Below are 21,066 nucleotides of genomic sequence, written 5' to 3' on the forward strand. Positions count from 1 at the left end.
AAGGACGTCAAATCGGAGGAATTCCTGGTGAAGAGAATCTGTCGTGGTGAAGATGGGGCACGTCTCTTCAGTAACAGGCCCGGAACTGGGCAAAGAACCATCAGCCAGAAGAATATGGAGTCGCTGTTCCTTAGCTTGCATGGGGACACACAGTCTTTGAGCTAAAGAACGGTCCAGAAAGCAACTACATGCCCCGGAATCAACGATCGCCAGAAGCCGAATCTTCTTTTCTGCTACCTGTAGGGAGACAGGGAGAATAAGATGAGTAGGGGATGACCCAGCGACTTGACAGTTCAGCAGAGGCCGTGAATAGGACTTACTGGGTCTCACAGGACAATTGCGTAGGAAGTGGCCAGATTCCCCACAATAAAGGCAGAGGTTAGCTTGACGGCGACGTTGTCTTTCCTCGGGGGTCAAGGCAGAACGGATTAGACCAATCTGCATGGGTTCTCCTTCTGATCCCCCGGAGACAGAAGGCCCAGGATGGGGTGAAGCAGCAAGTGGGACTTTCGGGAGAACCCAGGTAGGTCGGGCCCCTTGAAGGCGCTCTGAGCGTCTCTCCCGCAGGCGCCTGTCCAGTTGGATTGCCAGTGAGATTAGACCTTCCAAAGACGTAGGGGTTTCTACCCGAGCTAACTCGTCCTTAAGGGCTTCAGACAATCCGTGACGGTACTGGTACTTGAGTGCTAGCTCATTCCAGTCTGTATCCGCGGCCCATCTGCGGAAGTCAATGGTATAGTCCTCTACAGGACGTTTATTTTGTTGTAAGGCATGTAGGGCTGATTCAGCCGTAACAGTCCGTTGGGGGCCCTCATATAACTGGGCCATGGCCTGGAAGAAGGAGTCTACAGAGTTCAATGAGGGGCTCTTTTGCTCAAGGAGGTTATGGGCCCAGGTCTGGGGTTCTTCTGACAACAGAGAAATTATGAATCCTACTTTGACAGTCTCTGAAGAGAAGGTTCTGGGCTGAAGGGCTAAATACAAGAGACATGCATTCTTAAAGGATCTGAACCTTCTCCGTTCCCCACGGAAGCGTTCGGGTGTAGGTACCCTGGGTTCAGGTGGGAAAACCATGGCTCCCTGCGCAGGGCCGGCTGGTCCTTGCTGAGTGGAGGTGCCCCCGGAGCTAGCGGGCAGTTGATTGGGGTCGGAAGGAGAGGGTGTGCCAGCTAGGTTCAACACTCGACCCTCTAGTTGAAAATAACCTTCCTGCAGTCTCTGGACCGCCTGTGTTAAAGAGGAGACTTGCTGACAAAGAGCCTCGAGCTGGGAAGCACCTCTGTTGGCCTCTGACATGGCTGGATTGTACTGTCAGATCACTTCTTGGTAGAGGCCGAAATGCTGAGAGGGCTTCCCTTGCAGCTCGGTGCGAATCACCCCTGGAAGTGGGACAGGAGGTGACGCGTCCCAAGGAGCACTGGATGCTTGTGGAGTGCAGGTAAAGGTTCACAAGGATATCCTGGAACAACTTGCAGGGCCTCCAGGGAATCAAGCAATGTGCAGGTAAAAGCCAGGCCGAGGGTCATACACAGGTATCAGTCCAAACAGGTCGCCAAGACAAGGGGATTGAGCAGAAGCAAGTCCGTTGAGCAAGCCGGGATCGGTACACTGGAAGTCAGGCAGAGGACAAGAGAGCAAGGATGGTCACACAAGCCGAGGGTCAAACACTGGAGCAGGATCGAAGGGTCAGACGAAGCCGTGGGTCAAAGCCAGGAGAGAGAGCAGACAGGTCAGAAACAAGCCGGGTCAAACTAGAATCCAGGAAGTAGCAATGCACAGGAAACAGGAAGAGCTGAAGACAATCCAGCAATCAGATGGGCTGAGCAGAGTCCTTTTATAGGCCAGTGAATTAGTCTATGGCCTGAGTCCATTGCAGCCATGGGAAGTACTGGCAAATTTGCCAGTTGCAGCACAGCCATTTCACTGAAAATGAGTCTATGGCCTGAGTCCATTGCGGCCATTGGAAGTACTGGCGGAGTTGCCAGTTGCAGCATGGCCGTTTCTCTGACACCGTGTGTGTGTTGACTGGACCCAGCCGCCAAACTTGGAAGCCTGGCACTGCTGTAATATAGCCTTATTGATAATTTGTATTTTTATTTTCGTGGGTGGTTGTGTAGGCAGGCCCCCAGTGCACTGCATTGCCTGGGGCCCTTTAATGCTCTTAAGATGGCACTGGTCTGCATACATATGCTGTATACTCCCTAAAATTGATTTATTGTTGGGGTATTTTATTTATGTATTGCATAAGCAGCACTACACCTTATTATCTTTAATATTTCAAGAATTCTTTAAGGTTGGTGTGCTTAAAGCGCAGCATTAACTAGTACTGGCCATATTTTCTTGGTGTTGCATTTTATTTGCAGCTGTTTTGTTTGCAAGGAAAAAAAAAACTAAGCACAAGAACTGCTTACACCTAAATGACCTAAAAATGATGTCAGTTACATTGATCACACCTCACTATCCCATAGCAAAAAAAAAAGATTTACGCATACACTGGTTAGATTTATCATCCCTGATTAAAATTGCCCTGCTGGTATCCAATCTTATGCCCCATTCACATGGGCCAGATCTGGATTTGCTCAGCAGGGGATCTGTCCGCTGATCCCCTGCTGAGCTGAGTGGAGCGTCTGGATGACAGGTCTGTGTCTGCCCTGCTTATGTAAAGTGGACACAAACACAGCTTGCTCTGCTCTATGGGCAGCTGGATGTAAACAGACCAGCTGTCTATTTACACCTGTCTGCCTTCCCAACCAATCCAGCTAGCCAGAGGGAATGGATCCCCTTTCATTTTTTTCTTGCGGAATTACATCGGACCCAGAGGTAGCCAAGTGTAATTAGACACAAGTCCATTTACATCCACCAATCCATAGAGAAGAATAGAGGGTTCACTCAGGTCCATCTGAAAAATGGACAGCCAGACCCGATCAGAAAGGGGCCTTACATTGCTGTATTCTCTGAAGTATCTTAATTCTTGTAGTAAAACCCCTGCCTGTGCTCTTTTACTCTAGTAAGTATTTTGACCTAACCTGGTTATTAAAATTGTTCTGCTGCTGACTAGTTTTACACTACTGTATCTTCGTTGGTCATTGAAACCTTAAAATAGGTTTGATAGAAATTTGGAATCCTTTGTGTACCACTGGCCAATTCCTTTCTTTTGGTCATAATGGGCCTTTAACCCCTTGAAGAAAAAGCAGGTGATGCTGAAAATAGGAAAATTAGAAAATGCTTTTTCTAATAGGAAATGATTCCCATTGTGGCACTACAGTCAAATATAAGCCAAGCTTGAAAAAAACAATTCCACAGCCAAAAATGTGGTGCCAATGTACTCTGTTGCTTAGACTGTCTGTGAAAATCATACTGATCCATACCACCATGTACAGCATTATGGCATCCCCAAAGCACAGTACCAGTAATTAAAGGATTTGTGTATTTCAATGTTGCCCTGACAACTGCATTAAGGACCCTCTCCTCATGGCATGGTATGATACACTGAATACCATCATTTTTTTTTTTTATTGACACGTCTTCCTGGCTCAGATTTAATGCCTTATTTTGAGATTAGTTTGCCTATTAGCCCTAAAAATGGGCAACATTTACAAACGGGATTTCAATGGGATTCTCTGTTAAGTTAAGGTTTGATGAATTTCAAACAGGATTTAGCTCCTACCCCCCTTCCTCCCTAAAACTATTGAGCTGCAGCAGGTTTCCTCATTCCTACTATTTAGTGCTGTTCAGCTATGACTTAGTTATAACATTCAGGGGGGGCGCTTTCATTCACAAACAATCCTATAGCTTGGAAAGCAGCCTGTAGATGGCTCAGTACTATAATTGTCAGATACGATTAGAGTATTAAAAAATTAACTAGTAATTCATTTTAATAAAATCATTTTCTTTCACATTTTTGTGCATTTGTCAGCATACTGTATAAAAGGAAAATTGAGAAAGGCTTTTTTAAAATAGAATACAGAAAAAGGCTTATATGTTCTTAAAAAATATAAAAATTATTAAAAGTAGGCGCTGGTTCAGTGATATCAACCAAAAATATATAGGTGTACCTCAATTTCTTGAAATTGGTCAAATAATTAATTGCATATAAATTCATGTGCAATAAATCAATAAATCATGATCACATGAATTTATATGCCATTAATTATTTGATCAATTTCAAGAAATTGAGGCACACCTATATATTTTTGGTTGATACTTTTATGTTTTGATGGGTTTGTATTTGTGGTATTTACACATTTAAAGGGGCAGCAGGTCATTATCCTTTCAAATATATTTAGGACCAGTCGCCTTCACACAGTTTCACAATATAAATTATTAAGGTATGCAAATTAGTCTTAGAGTTATAACCAAGTTAAAACATATGCGGAGGCTGCTAAGATTTGCCTGGATAGCTAGATTTCAGTTTCAGTTAGTGAATTCGGTCACAGATCCCTGGGTGTTACATGTTACATGGTACAAAAGGTGATATTAGCCTTTAATTCATTGACAGTAATGCTGCTACAATGCCTGCAGCAAGCTAGAGTAATTTCATACTGTGTACATAAGCCAATATTACAACTGCTACGGATCATACTATGGTCTCAGTCAATCAAAAGTATAACCAATAAAAAAAAAAAAAAAAGTGAATTCACAGCATAATAGGATTTGACTAATATGAAACTGTGCAAAATGTTCTAAAAAAAATAAAGCACACAAGGAAATATATAGTGTAATTTGTTATAAATAGAAGCTGTACAAGGGAATTATATTAACAATTTAACTTTTTTAGGTTTTTAAAATAAATACCTTTCTTTCTCCAGAAGGCTTCCTTGTAATAAACCATGCATTTTATAACTGAACCCATAGGAACGCGACTGATGAGCTGATTTCTTAGTGGCGGTAATTCAGGATTAAAATGAATCTTCATACAGAGAGTTGGTGGGATGGCACTAATAACATATTTGGCCTGAAAAAAAATAACTCTAGATTTTATGCAAGAATGTATATGGTGTTCATTAAGTGTTCAAGTTAGTACAATGACTGATAGATAGATAGATAGATAGATAGATAGATAGATAGATAGATAGATAGATAGATAGATAGATAGATAGATAGATAGACAGACAGACAGACAGACAGACAGACAGACAGACAGACAGACAGACAGACAGACAGACAGACAGACAGACAGACAGACAGATAGACAGATAGACAGATAGACAGATAGACAGATAGACAGATAGATAGATAGATAGATAGATAGATAGATAGATAGATAGATAGATAGATAGATAGATAGATAGATAGATAGATAGATAGATAGATAGATAGATACTGTAGCTTAAAGTATGCAAAACAAAATAACATGTTCATTTTAAAGTTTTAAAGAAGATCATTCATTAAAATATTTTTTTTACAGTTCATTCCCCTATGTCTGTCCCATGTTTCTAAGTGTTTCTAATTATATGGTCCAATCTGCCTCCTTCCATCTTGAGGTGGCTGATCCAATAACAGCTAGAAGTAGACAGTTAATCCAAAGCTGCAGCTTCTCTCGGCTGTTAGCACTTTCCTTAGAGAAGCAACAAGAGGAATGCAGAGAGAGGGGATGTGTATTCCTGTTGCCGTTACTTATCAAAGCTGTTGTCGTATCGGCTATGGTTGGAGGGGAGGAGGGTGGGTTGGTAATCATAACTAAGGTTATAAAGTGCTTGGGGCAAAGTATTACATGTACTTTGTCTTATAGGGGACAGAACTGTAAAATAAAAATTATAATGATAGATCTTCTTTATGTCCCCTCCTCAGAAACACATTTACTTCTTTTTTTCCTCCCCTGATGCTCCATTAAACCAAAGATTGAGTTATTGTGTTCTGACAGGGGGACAGTTCGCCCGCCAGAACACTCAGATCAGCACTCTCTGCCATTGGCTGAAAGCGCTTATTGGGAGTCGGTCGGCTGCTGGTTTTCTGACATACACACAGGCCAAAAGTCGGACAGTTTTTTTTTTAACGGGCTATTGTCTCCCAACATTGGACCTGTGTGTACGGGGATTAAGCATTCTCATGCCCCCATGTAACAGCTCTAGGCCAAACACCAAGCACCAAAACTGTCACACTGATTAAACCAAATGCTCCTCCTCCCCCATACTAGTGAATACTGTGTTTTTTCTTTCAGTCTTAGTAGCTGAAAAGGTAAGGAAAGGTAATTTTATGCTGTTGGGGAAGGGAGCCATTAAAGCAAAGATCAGGTTTGCTTTAGAGTATATGTCTGACGGGATTTGGGCTTGTGTCAAAGCCATCGGTTCGATGGCAGTTTCAGATTCTTCTGAGATCATTCAAATTTCATTGATGTGTAGATATCCTTCTGACCTTAATTTGATGTGCTTCAAGTAATTTTTGCATTCCCAGGAATGCTAAACTTGCTTAAAGCTAACAAAGGGCTCGACTCAGGCTCTTATTGATACAGTATTAACCACCTATCTGTATGCTCTATGTTTTCCATTGTTGTGCAGTTCTTGAAAGTGCAATTCTATTTTGAACATTTAAGTTTTTTCATCTAACATGCTTACCTCATAAATTTCATGATTTAGTGTTTCCACTACAATATTTTCTGCAGATTGGTCAATGCGCACAACAGGCCTTTGTAATTTTACTCGACCTTGTAAATGCTCTGCCATCTTTTCACTTATCTGGCCAGCTCCACCAACAAACTTCCTCTCCTGAAAATGCCATGTAGAAAACAAACATGAACTGGTCTAATCAAAAAAGTGGTGAGGAAAGCAAAGTGAAAAGTACAGTAATCAATAGCATACATTCAGCTTTTAGTTTATCTAAATCATATCAATGAAATGCAGATCAATAATTTTGGCCATTGGCCCTCCTTTTCCAGTCTTAGTGCTGCTGTATAGTGGTTTATAGGAAGCTGATTTTAGGACAAATGTAGGAACAAAAAATAAAATATAACAATTTTATAGTAAACATATAACTACAAATGTGGGTATTTTTTTTTTCTCTATTTGATTTCAGCTTTAATTTAGCTAATTGAACTTCCCGTTCAGAATAAAATTTCCTCTATTTAACAGAATCTGAGGTAATGTTATAAAAAAACTAGGAGAAGAAAACACTGAAATCTGTAATGGCCATTGGCCAACACCACAGGTGGTGTATCTAGCAGACTCATCTTGAAGTATAATTAAACCCTACCATAAACTTTTATCCAAACCCACCAATACCAAAGTACACAAAATTCAAGGGGTTACATCACACAGAGCATCACTTATTGCTCCATTTAGGAGTAATCCAGCAACGTCAGACACCCTGCCTTTTTAATTACTGAACTGCACAATGCGGGAAAAATTTAGATATGTGTGCCTGCCCTAAATGGTTTCCATATATACAAAACATGAGACACTAATAAGGTGTCTCATTACTTATAAAACAATATTTTTTTGTTCGCATACATTGTAACACATGTTCAAGCTGGCCAACTGCGCCAAAGTTATCCCTCTCTGGCCAGTACTTTACCTTGTAGATTGCCAAACTTTTACTTGCTAAATAGTACACTCCTAAAAGCATTGGCCTATAGTGCCAATATGGGGCAAACAGACACAACAGGGGGTGAGTTACAGACCAAAGAACACATCTGGTTGCCGATATACTGTAGATAACTATTTTTACATGTTGGTGCTGTCCACACTCTTAAACGTTGTGTTATTTCTCACTGTGGATGTGCATCATTGGATCTTGGTCTGTAGGTTACCTCCTTGTTTGCCCCATATTGGTTGTAACACTAATTTACGGATTCTCTTTACAAAGTCCAAAAAGATCTGCCTTTGCCATTCACATTGGTTCTTTCCCGTAAAAGAGCTTGCAAGCGAGTGTCATACAGACACACATAAAAAGACCAGTTCAACTGGAAACCAATTAGCCTATCAGAATAAATTGATTACAGGAGGAAACCACGATATCCACAATAAACCAATGAAAACGAAGAGGTTGTACAAACTCCATAGAACCAATTATTTGTGCATGATGCAATTCGTTCTGAAAGCAAATATTAAGCCAAAACATTTTTACAGTGTTGCTTAGAGTAGGGAATGGTTAAGACCCCCGTCAAGTTTTTTGCTCTCTGTGTCCTGTTGAGGAAAATTCCCTTTGGTAATGTCCCAGGGACACAGGAAATGAGAAGAAATTGCTCCAGGTTGCTCTGATGATAACAGTACACATTTGTAATTCCAAACACCTTAGTTCAGTGTACAAAAAAGAGTGAGTTATTCTTCCCTACATCATCCAAATCGAATTATACAGTTGATATTAGAAAAATGTTACAGTGCACCCCTCCAAAAAAGAAAAGAAAAGAAAAAAAAAACAAATTAGGCCCCCTGCAAATAAAGAGGTATTATATCCAAGCAGATGTCAATCTTCAACTTCACTGTATCAAAGACATACGGTCATCACAGAATCTTAAGCCTCCAACATACTTTCAGGTGTGTGGGGTGACTGGTCCACCGCTGAACTCTGTGGTTCCATCTGCTGGCCTCTTCATCACTACAGCAGACATAGACCAGGTATCAACCTCGAGCACAGTGGGGTTGATTTACTAAAACTGGAGAGTGTAAAATCTGGTGCAGCTCTCCATAGAAATCAATCAGCTCCCAGGTTTTTTTTTGGCAAAGCTTAATTGAACAAGTGGAAGTTAAAAGCTGATTGGCTACCATGAATTATTGGACCAGATTTTGCATTATCCCGTTTTTGTAAATCATCCCCCATGTTCCAAATAGAAGTCTCACCTGCCTCAACCTTGCTCCTGCCCTGTCTGTCCCCACTGAAGATTGTCCAGATTGCTTCCTTTCCCTCTGACCCCTTGCCAATGGAACAGGAAGGGAGGGGAAATCCCCCCAATGAGGTTCTAATGCTTTATACTCAACCAAAAAAAAAAAAAAAGTATTTTTGGCTTAAAAATCCATTAGGTAACATTGAAAGTATTTTTGTCCTGGCCAGAAGAATACATATAGCTAGTACCATGTATAATATCAGAATTTTGTCATATCATAGCCTATTCCTAAATGTTGCAAAAAAGAATTTCAGTTTACCTGGCCACCATTAGAAGTTGAGAAAATTCTTGTTGTTCCTCCACACTGTTTTACATACCATAGGAACCAAAGAGCTGAGACCTCATGAGGCTCGGATGTCACATTTACATTCACAAAAAGTGTTGCAAATTTCTTTGCTGTACTGTAATGTAATAATAGAAAGAAGCAAGTTACACTAAGTACATGACAGCTTTATTTAATCAACCCATGAATTATAAACTCGCTGTACATAAAAAAACTTTTTTTTAATGAAGTGTACATTCACATAGGAACATATCAAAGCTCAATTTTATAGGTAACTCTATCTCTATTTACCAAAGAAGCAAATAAATGTGGATCAAAATTAAAAAAAAAAAAGTATTGCACTACCCCAAAACATAACAGCGGTTCTTGATCCTATCATTAATAGCTGGTAAAAGTTTCTGAAATAAAAAAAAACTATTTTTATTTGGATATAGAGTAATACCCTCTGTTAGGCTTTTACTGTATTATATGTCCTTAATGAGGAATTCACACACTCTATGTGCCCTGGTGATCATTGCAACATGGCTTAAGATTATGGTAAATTTGATTTTGAGTTTCCACATGAACAGCAATAGAGGGATAAACCTTTAGGGGTCATTCAAATGATTGAGCTATACTAATCACATGGTGGCTGGTGTGCACTGGGAGACACAGTGCAAATTCACAGATTTCGCTCATAACACGGATTACTTTTTTCACACATCTTTGTTGTGACAGTTTTTGACAAGTTTGCATGCAGTACATTCTGGTACTGTTGGTGGGTACTGTTGGCTGGTACTACTGGCGAATACTGCTGGCTGGTACTACTGGCAGGTACTGCTGGTGGGTACTTCTGGAGGGTACTACTGGCAGGTTCTGCTGGCTGGTACTGATGGCCGGTCCTGCTGACTGGTACGACTTGCTGGTACTGCTGGTGCTACACATCAGCGCTGTGGTGTGAATTGACATAATTGGGAACAAGGCATTTTGTCTATTCTATGCATTGGGGCTGCACTGGTAATAGCTCCAAACGTAGCCCCAATGTATCTGTTGTGAATTAGTCCTGTTTCCTTTTGGACAGGTTTCCTCCTACTCAACAAGGGTTATAAACATGCCTTATTCTATCCAGAATTTAAAAAAAAAGTTTTGGGTTTAACATTAGACAACTAGCCCCTATCTAGGGGAAGCAAAATAGGTTCTAGCCCTGTGTCGCCTGTACAGCTTAACCATTTCTGGACCGGAAGCATTTACCCCCTTAATGACCAGGCCATTTCTGGCAATTCCGCACTGCGTTACTTTAAGGGACAATTGCGCGGTCGTGTGACGCTGTACCCAAATAAAATTGATCTCTTTTTTTCCCACAAATAGAGCTTTCTTTTGGTGGTAATTGATCACCTGTGCGATTTTTACTTTTTGCACTATAAGCCAATTTGTTTTCTGCTACATATTTCTGGTAAAAAAAAAAAAAATCACAATAAGCGTATCTTGATTGGTTTGCGCAAAAGTTATTGCGTCTACAAACGGGGAAATATTTATGTCATTTTTCTTTATTTATTTTTTTACTAGTATTGGCGGCGATCTGCGATTTTTAGCGGGACTGCGACATTGCGGCGGACAGATCGGACCCCTAACTGACATTTTTTACAATTTTGGGGGGCCAGTGACATTACTACAGTAATCAGTGCTAAAAATATGCACTATGTTACTGTACTAATGGCACTAGCAGGGAAGGGGTTAACCTAGGGGTGATTAAAGGGTTAAGTATGAGCCTAGAGGAGCGTTTTCTAACTGTATAGGGGAGGGACTTGTGAAATGACCATAGACACCTCAGACCCTATATAGAAGGATCACAAGCGCTCTGTGATCATTTCAGAGAAAACAATGGTCAGCTGTGTTTACAACAGCTGCCCATCCTTCTCTCTCAGCGGGGAGCGATCGCGGGTGCTCGGCAGCAATTGCAGCCACCCATGGATCAGCATACCTGCTGCCTAGTGGGAGGTGGGAGCGCGCCACTGGCGGCGGGCTACCCCTAGCCCCGCTCCCACGAACCGACGTACCAATACATCGATTCGTGCAGCCGAGCCAGCCTGCCGCAGTATATATATGCAGTCGGCGGTCGGCATGTGGTTAAAGAATAACTCTATCAAATGTTTTGTGGGCAATAAGCTTTGGAGCAGTGTTATTTATTTATTTTTATCATTACGTGTACTTATATAGCGCTGACAATTTTATCCAGCGCTTTACATATAAGTATATTGTACTTATACATCTATCCTTGCGCTTAGGGAGCTTACAATGTAAAAGTAATAAAAAGTTACACTTACCACTCTGACATTCTTCACTGGGTATACTTTTTTAAAACCTGGACTTTATTTGCTGTTCTCCTGATGTCTAAGCACTTCTAGCCCCTGGGCTCTATTTTTCTGTTTGTTTTGAAGTAGTCGGTCCTCAGAAGTCTATGCTGATTTACTGACTACCTTTCACCCTGCAGACTGGAACTCACAGAAGTGTGTGTTTGGTGGGAAATAGTTGTGAGAGCCCAATTATGCAGCAGCATGCCCAGCAAAGGATCACAGAGCTGTCACTTGCACATTACCTTTACTTCAACCCAAAACTTTATAATTATAAGATGGCATGTGATTACAGCCTAATGCACCGTACACACGCGTTGAAAATCGGCAGGGAATTTTCGTCCGACGACCGATGTGCCGATTTTCGGCTTGTTAGTATGATGCTTCCGACAACCGACTTCCGAAAAAAATCTGGTGTGCAGGCTATAAAATATTTGTCCGCCGTCAAAACACGGCCGATTTTCGTGCAGTCAGTACAGATTTCGACAGGGAAAAATCTAATGAGCAAGTCTGGGCATGCTCAGAGAAGAAAGAACTCAAAGAAATCAAACCAACACATGACATCACTTCTGAAGTAGAATTTTGTTGGGCGAGAAAATTCGTGTGCAGTCTAGGCACATTCCAACCAACAAAACACCACTCTGGACAAAAGACGGATGATCGGTTGGCCGATAATCGTTGCGTGTGTACTAGGCTTAAGTTTTGGAAGGTCTTACGTGGTCCAGCACAACTTGTCAATAAGTTCTTTCATTGTCATCTTATCCCACTCTTCAGCATGTGGTGCCATCCATGGAGCTTCATAAGGAATCTGTGGCATATAGTAAGTCAAATTAACATGAAAATGTATTCTAAAAAATGGAGGTGATGCAAGCAACACAATTAGACCACGTACATAAAAATAATGAGTAGATACTGTAGAATGGGTCAGGGTTTGTGCCCACAATGGTGGTTTATAATTTAACCCCAATCCTGGTTTTGCTGTGTAAGACTGAGATTGACTGCCAGCTGGAGTCAGTTCAATATATTTGTTGAAGGATCCACCATACAATACTTAGCTACTATATTTTTTACCTGTACTGGGAAGGCGAAGCACTTCCTTTTTGAAAATGCTCTCCTATAAGCGGCTTAAAGACTTTCTGAGATATCAAATTAACACTCAGTCTCTACTCAACCCATAAGGAAACATTTAATCTTGAGCATGCCCCATATACAACCAACTATGTGCATCAATTTTGTTTCTTTACAGACAGTATTTGAGTATACTCTGCAGTTCCCACAGAAAATCAAATTTCCATTGATACACGTTTTGCTCTATACTGAAAAATGAACAATTCACTTTACTTTTAATTTTGCATTCCACTAAAAAAATGTTATAAGCACCATTTTATAATTCTTTGGTTACATTAAAACTGTATAATTATTTATTTATTTATTTATAAGTAGGCTTTAGTTCATTACATGCTAAGGCTTGCCTCCTAATGACATGTTACCTCTTTTCCCATTTCATCCATGGTCCTCCATAGATTGTTGTAATCCATATAAACAATTGGGTTCCACATAGGAGGGAATGCACCTTTAAAGGCATATGATTTACCCTAAGTGATTGTAAATGACAAAGACAATAATTAATGTAATCATAACAGACAGCTTCTATTTAGCGAAACAGTGTTCACAAAAGATGGTATGACTGAATCTGCTGCAATGTACCAGTGTCAATGTGTATACAGTTAGTGTATGCAAATGTGTATATATATATATATATATATATATATATATATATATATATATATTATAGTTGTGTGTGCGATTCTTCACATTCATTTTAAATGTTGTCTTTCTTCGTTAAAGAGTTAAAGATGTATATATTATAGGCGGGATATACACTGTATTGTCAAAAGTATTGGGACACCTTCACACATATGAACTTTAATGGCATCCGAGTCTTAGTCCGTAGGGTTCAGTACTGAGTTGGTTCACCCTTTGCAGCTATAACACCTTTAACTCTTCTGGAAAGGCTGTCCACAAGGTTTAGCAGTGTGTCTATGGGAATGTTTAACCATTCTTCTAGAAGCGCATTTGTGAGGTCAGGCACTGATGTTGGACTAGAAGGCCTGGCACGCAGTCTCTGCTCTAATTTATCCCAAAGGTATTCTATCGGGTTGAGGTCAGGACTCTGTGTAGGCCGGTCAAGTTTCTCCACCCTAAACTCGCTCATCCATGTCTTTATGGACCTTGCATTGTGCACTGGTCCAAATCATTTGGTGGAGGGAGGATTATGGTGTGGAATATTTTTTCAGAGGTTGGGCTTCACCCTTAGTTCCAGGGAAGGGAACTCTTAATGGAATCAGCATACCAAGACATTTTGGAAAACGTCACAATCCCAACTTTGTGGAAACAGTTTTGGGATGGCCCCTTCCTGTTCCAACATGAGTGTGCACCAGTGCACAAAGCAAGGTCCATAAAGACACAGATGAGCGAGTTTGGGGTGCAGGAACTTGACTGGCCTGCACAGAGTCCTAACCTCAACCCAAAAGAACACCTTAGGGATTAATTAGAACAGAGACTGCGAGGCAGGCCTTCTTGTCCACATCAGTGCCTGACCGCACAAATGGGCTTCTGAAAGAATGGTCAAACATACCCATAGACACACTACTAAACCTTGTGAACAGCCTTCTCAGAAGAGTTGAAGCCGTTATAGCTGCAAAGGGTGGGCCAACATAACATTGAACCCTATGGACTAAGACTGGGATGCCATTAAAGTTCATGTGCGTGAAAAGGCAGGTGTCCCAAAACTTTCGACAATATAGTGTATTATAAAAGTGCATATCATGTCTCTAACATATACATATTTAAGCAAAAATTATAGCAGTCCTTATAATTCACAAGTAAGTCACATTAATATAGGAAGAACAAACAGGTATGTGAGGCATGGATATGCATGTTCAGAAATCCATATAATTTGCTGGAATCTGGAACAAACCACATATAAGTTGCCATTGCTAATTTTACCATACTTCATAGATTATAGTATCTCTTCTATTCTTGCTCATACGCGAGTTTTCATTACACTATCAGAAAAACGTTCAAAAGAGAAACTTTATCCAAATAGAAGGCTATTATTTTAGTGCACTTAGAGCAGTCATGTCCAAAGTCTGGCCTGCGGGCCAGTTGCGGCCCGTCCTTTACTTTCATACGGCCCCCAGAGACACCGCTGATCAATGTCTCTCTCTGAGACATTGCACATCCCCGATGCCGATGCGATGGATGCAGCTCCCGAGTCCCGCCCCGCCCCCTGCTCTGCTCTGCTCTATGTACTCGGCGCCGCCCACGACTGCACGGGAGTGCAGAAGGAATTTGAAATCTGCATTCATTCTCTCCTTCACCGCACAGCCACACAGCCACTTGTAGAAGCCGTGTGGAGCTGACCGAGGAGGTGTCATCTCTTCTACTGCCTGTCTAAGTAAGTGTGATTTTATCCATAAGCACTGATGCTTTTTATTTCATATATATATATATATATATATATATATATATATATATATATATACAGTGCCTTGCGAAAGTATTCGGCCCCCTTGAACTTTTCGACCTTTTGCCACATTTCAGGCTTCAAACATAAACATAAAGATATAAAACTGTAATTTTTTGTGAAGAATTAACAACAAGTGGGACGCAATCATGAAGTGGAACGAAATTTATTGGATATTTCAAACTTTGTTAACAAATAAAAAACTGAAAAATTGGGCGTGCAAAATTATTCAACCCCTTTACTTTCAGTGCAGCAAACTCTCTCCAGAAGTTCAGTGAGGATCTCTGAATGATCCAATGTTGACCTAAATGATGATAAATAGAATCCACCTGTGTGTAATCAAGTCTCCGTATAAATGCACCTGCATTGTGATAGTCTCAGAGGTCCGTTTAAAGCGCAGAGAGCATCATGAAGAACAAGGAACACACCAGGAAGGTCTGAGATACTGTTGTTGAGAAGTTTAAAGCCGGATTTGGATACAAACAGATTTCCCAAGCTTTAAACATCCCAAGGAGCACTGTGCAAGCGATAATATTGAAATGGAAGGAGTATCAGACCACTGCAAATCTAGGAAGACCTGGCCTTCCCTCTAAACTTTCAGCTAATACAAGGAGAAGACTGATCAGAGATGCAGCCAAGAGGCCCATGATCACTCTGGATGAACTGCAGAGATCTACAGCTGAGGTGGGAGACTCTGTCCATAGGACAACAATCAGTCGTATACTGCACAAATCTGGCCTTTATGGAAGAGTGGCAAGAAGAAAGCCATTTCTTAAAGATATCCATAAAAAGTGTCGTTTAAAGTTTGCCACAAGCCACCTGGGAGACACACCAAACATGTGGAAGAAGGTGCTCTGGTCAGATGAAACCAAAATCAAACTTTTTGGCAACAATGCAAATGTTATGTTTGGCGTAAAAGCAACACAGCTCATCACCCTGAACACACCATCCCCACTGTCAAACATGGTGGTGGCAACATCATGGTTTGGGCCTGCTTTTCTTCAGCAGGGACAGGGAAGATGGTTAAAATTGATGGGAAGATGGATTGAGACAAAATCAGGACCATTCTGGAAGAAAACCTGATGGAGTCTGCAAAAGACCTGAGACTGGGACGGAGATTGTTCTTCCAACAAGACAATGATCCAAAACATAAAGCAAAATCTACAATGAAATGGTTCACAAATAAACATATCCAGGTGTTAGAATGGCCAAGTCAAAGTCCAGACCTGAATCCAATCGAGAATCTGTGGAAAGAACTGAAAACTGCTGTTCACAAATGCTCTCCATCCAACCCCACTGAGCTTGAGCTGTTTTGCAAGGAGGAATGGGCAAAAATTTCAGTCTCTCGATGTGCAAAACTGATAGAGACATACCCCAAGCGACTTACAGCTGTAATCGCAGCAAAAGGTGGCACTACAAAGTATTAACTTAAGGGGGCTGAATTATATATATGTGTATATATATATATGTATATACCGTATTTATCAGCGTACAACATGCACTGTTACTTTTTCCAGACTGAAACCCAGACACATGATTCAAAACCCAGACTGTCCGGATGAATCTTGGACAGATGGCAACCCTAATTATAACAAAGCCCCTCCCAACCAGCCAGTGGTTTTGCTCCACTTTAATTTTTGTCTCACTCCCATTCAGTAGTCAAAAACCTGAGCATTTACTAGTCCACTTTACACTGGTAAAGCACAAGAACTGAAACGTGTCAGTAATTTACCAATAATACTAGCACATACACCTTGGTGGACATGACAGGTTCACTTTTATAGGAAATGTTTTGATACATTTAGCAATGTCTAAATTTCATAGGCTAGAACATCTGAATTTTCTGCAAGGGAACAGATCCCTGTTTACTTTGAGGCAGCTAATGATTTATCCCTCACCTTTTTGCCAAGTCTATTGAAAAAGGCTTTGTGTACATATTATCCTTACGCTGTCTGTTCTCACTTGCTATTGATTTCTTAGCGTAAATTCATTTTGATTTGCTGATAGTGTAAAATGAAATGGTTTATATCTACACTGTGGCAAAATAAAACGTCAAAATAGATTACCACTAGATGGAGCTATGACCCCTCCTATTCATTTTGCTTGCTTCTAGGGATAAATATGGCCTATTGCTCTTTTCAATTTATGACTTTTTTCCCCTAGAGCACTTGTCAGCTCCTTTTCACTTTGATCTGCTATACTTTTCTTTATACCCTTATCTGCTGAGACTTTGATTCATTTGACGCCTTTTTATTTTCCTTTTAAGAGTAAGATTACAATTTTACAGTTCTGGAAGTCGGATGCTGAACATTCTCCAATAATGGCATGTTTGCAATGCAGCAAAGATTGGTGGTGCAGGCAGCAAGGCAGATAAGTATGAACTCTCTTCTTTGAAGGGATAGTTTTTATAGTTATCCCAGCAACAGTGCCAATTTTATGTCATGTTTATTTTGTAGCTAAATGGACTGAAGTACTTTAGGATGCTCTGTATAATTAAGATCGTTGTGCACCTTGACATATGTGTAAAACCCCTCAATGCTATTTTGTCCACAACTAGGAGCAGATGGAGTAGCTCCTGAGCTCATGACAGCTGACCACATGTGGTAAGGGCATGTATAGTGAGAAAACTGAGTGAAGAGAATCATTCAGTTCTCTGGGGGAGTGAATCTAACAGGGCTGGGTGGCGCCCTCAATAGATGCCATAGTGTTCGCATGTTCTCTGTAGTATACTGGCTGAAAGCACACACTTAAACAGTCACCAAAGGAATACTGAGCAACAGAGTCTTTCTTTGACAGTTTGAGCACTATATTATTGGCCTGATTGGAAGGGGAGGTTACATCCCCCTTAAAGGGGAATATATCTCGTTGCTTGAATACAGGTGAATCAGAACTGAAGAATGTGAGAAGAGCGGCAGTTATTTAACCCTATAGAGGGGTGGACATGGATGAGCGGGTTTGGGGTAGAGGACTTTGACTGGCCTTCACACAGTCCTGACCTCAACCCAATAGAACACCTTCGGGATGAATTAGAGTGGAGACTGTGAGCTAGGCCTTCTCCTCCAACATCAATGCCTAACCTCATAAATGCGTTTCTTAAAGAATGGTCAAACATTCCCATAGACACACTCCTAAACCTTGTGGACAGGCTTCCCAGAAGAGTTGAGGCTGTTATAGCTGCAAAGGGTGGGCCAACTCAATATTGAACTCTACGGACTTATGCCTCGTACACACATATCAATAGTTGGCCGCGAATTTTCGGCCAACGTCCGATCGGCCGATTTTCAGCTTGTTAGTATAATGCTTTCGACAACCGACTGTGACTTTTCGGCCGAACAAAATCTGGTGTGCATGCTATAAAATTTTTGTTGGCCGTCAACACAACGGCCGATTTTCCATCAGTCAGTACAGATTTCGGCAGACAAAAATCAGATGAGCAAGACTGGGCATGCTCAGAGAAGAAAAAACACACACGGAAAGTAAACCAGCACATGACATCACTTCTGAAGTTGGTTGTTTTTGGCCGAGAAAATTAGTGTGCAGTCTAGAGCACATTTCAACCAACACAACAACACTGGACAAAAGACGGCCGATCGGTCGGCCGATAATCGTTGCGTGTGTACGAGGCTTAAGACAGGGATGTAATTAAAGTTTATGCGCGTTTAAAGGCAATACTTTTGACAATATCGTTTATACAGTATATTGAGTCATACAAATTGTGGATTGATTGTTTTTTATATGCATTTGTTGGGTAATGAATTATTTAAGCAATGTATTTATTAACTTCACACATTTGTATATTTATCTGCACAGTGTAGGTTAGCGTGAGAGCAGCATGGCATCATTTCACATAAACACACCTTAAATGTGGAAAAACATTGAAGTGTTCGCACGCAGCTCATATATTCCGCATGATTAGGGCAGCGGAGGAGTATATTTTTTTTAACTTACCATAGCATGTCTACCAACACATTCAATATTCTCCTGTTTTGACCTTGTCACTACAGAGGAGGTTGCTAAACTTCTCTGATATCCGCCTCACCCGCTGCTCCCTGAACGCCATTCCTACACAACTACTCCGGTCACCCTCTTGCTTTATTCTACCCTTTCTTACATCTTCAATCTCTCCCTCTTAACTGGCATTTTTCCTTTCCTTCCAAAAAAATGCACCGATCACCCCAATACTTAAAAAGCTCTCACTGGACCCCACCAGTCTGAACAACCTAAGACTCATCTCCTTCCTCTCGTTTACATCCAATTTCTAGAACACCTACGACCCTCTGTGCTGCTACTTTACAACATTCTTGACCCTTACAATCTAGCAATTGTCCTCAACAATGCACAGAAAATGAATTTTACTAACAACATACAAAAGGCTAAAACAAATGGCCACTCCTTATTGCTCTATTAGACCTTTCAGCCTTTGACATATTTGACCACCTGTGTCTCTTCAAAAGACTCCACTCCCATAGGTGTGCACAGCCTATGGCATTAGGGTGTGCACCCCAAAGCTCAAACACATATGTGTGTGTGCATGTGTATATATACTGACAGTGTCTGTAGGTAGAGATTGGTGTCAGGAGGGCAGTGGATGGTGACTGTAGTTTTTTTATTATTATTTTTTTTAATTATTTTTTAGTTCTATTTATTTTTATGATTTTTTTACAATATTTTTAGGGTCTAAACAGGGGGAATCTGCACCACATAGGATGATTAAGGTGTGCCCAGGCACACCTGGCACACCCTGTGCGCACGCCTATGTCCACTCCCTTTGCCTCCAAAACTTTGCTCTTTCCAAGTTTTTTCTCCTAGCTTTCTAAGCACTCCTTCAGTGTCACCTACAATTCTATCTCTTCCTCTCCTCTTACCCTCTCTGCAAGGGGTCTCCCAAGGCTATGTCCTCAGACCTCTTCTATTCTCTATCCACACCTCCTCCCTTGGTCAGTTGATATTATTCCTTGGTGTCCAATACCATCTCTATGCTGATGACATGCAAATTAATCTCGCCTCTCAGTCTCTGCGCATCACCAATTTACTAACTGACATATCAGTGTGGATGTCACATAACCTCCTAAAATGTAATTGATAAAAAACAGGGAGATGCAGACCCTGTAGGTTTCCTCATTAAAGCCCTGCACATGGACACAGACAAACAACAGCTATTTCTTCAGCATAGCAAAAAGTAGGAATCTGAAACAAAGTTCGTTAAAACCCCTGCAATGTGCATTGATCACCCAGAGGGGAATGTTTTTTTTCTCAACAAAAGTGGAGTTACTCTTTAAAAACTCATCCTCACACAGTTATTACCTTTTGCATCATGTGCTTCCCTTATAGAGTGGAAGCTCTCTTGAGCACGGCCCTCTTAAAGAGTAGGTAAACCCTCCTCTGCAACTTGTACCTATAGGTAAGCCTATATTAAGGTACTGTAAATATCTCCTAAACATGTATCGTTTAGGAGATATTTACTTTGCATGCAGCCAGTGACATCACTGGCACATGCGCTCTGAAGGAACGGCCGCTCGTGCCGTTCCTTCAGAGCCCCATGTCATTACCGTCGGCTCCCACGCGAATGCGCGGGAGTGACTTCATTGTGGCTCCAGCCAATCAGATGGCCGGATGCCACAAACCCGGAAGAAGGGCGACACGACATGTCACCCATGAGAGTGGTGAGTGGTCGGCACTTCGGGGCTTCGTTCTTAGGTAAGTATTTCATAATGAGCTAGTATGCGATGCATTCTAGCTCATGATGTGTTTTTCTTTCAGGTGTTATTTTTTTTTTAAAAGAAAAAATTCAGGGGTTTACAACCTCTTTAACTAGTGATGAGCCGAACACCCCCCTGTTACGGTTCGCACAAGAACATCTCGAACAGGGGAAACGTTCTAGCGAACATACGAACAATCACAAGTCTTAATTTTAAAGGCTTAAATGTAAGTGACTATTAATCACACACTAGCCAGAGGAGAATCAAACCCATAGCCCCTAACTTGCAAGCCTGTTATTCTACCAGCTACACCACTGAGCCAGCTGACTAACCAAAGACTCTCTCTGCCTAACTAACTTCTATCTGAGTTTGACAGCTCTTTTATAGGGCTCTGATGTCACCAGCCC

At 41.1% G+C, this 21,066-nt stretch overlaps 1 protein-coding gene across 1 annotated transcript in view; it reads right to left on the reverse strand.

Annotated features, from left to right (window-relative positions):
• The window catches only part of LOC309547667 (amine oxidase [flavin-containing]-like), a 171,931-nt gene that overhangs the window by 67,077 nt on the left and 83,788 nt on the right, over nt 1–21,066 (reverse strand). Inside the window, exons 4-8 of the mRNA XM_082247562.1 lie at nt 12,922–13,026; nt 12,148–12,239; nt 9,078–9,219; nt 6,555–6,704; nt 4,795–4,954 (exon numbers count right to left, since the gene is read on the reverse strand). Coding sequence (XP_082103688.1) covers nt 4,795–4,954; nt 6,555–6,704; nt 9,078–9,219; nt 12,148–12,239; nt 12,922–13,026 — 649 coding nt within the window. The remainder of the gene's footprint in view (nt 1–4,794; nt 4,955–6,554; nt 6,705–9,077; nt 9,220–12,147; nt 12,240–12,921; nt 13,027–21,066) is intronic.

The sequence above is a fragment of the Pelophylax lessonae genome, assembly GCF_965119305.1.
Source record: "Pelophylax lessonae genome assembly, chromosome: 2".
Lineage (NCBI taxonomy): Eukaryota > Metazoa > Chordata > Amphibia > Anura > Ranidae > Pelophylax > Pelophylax lessonae.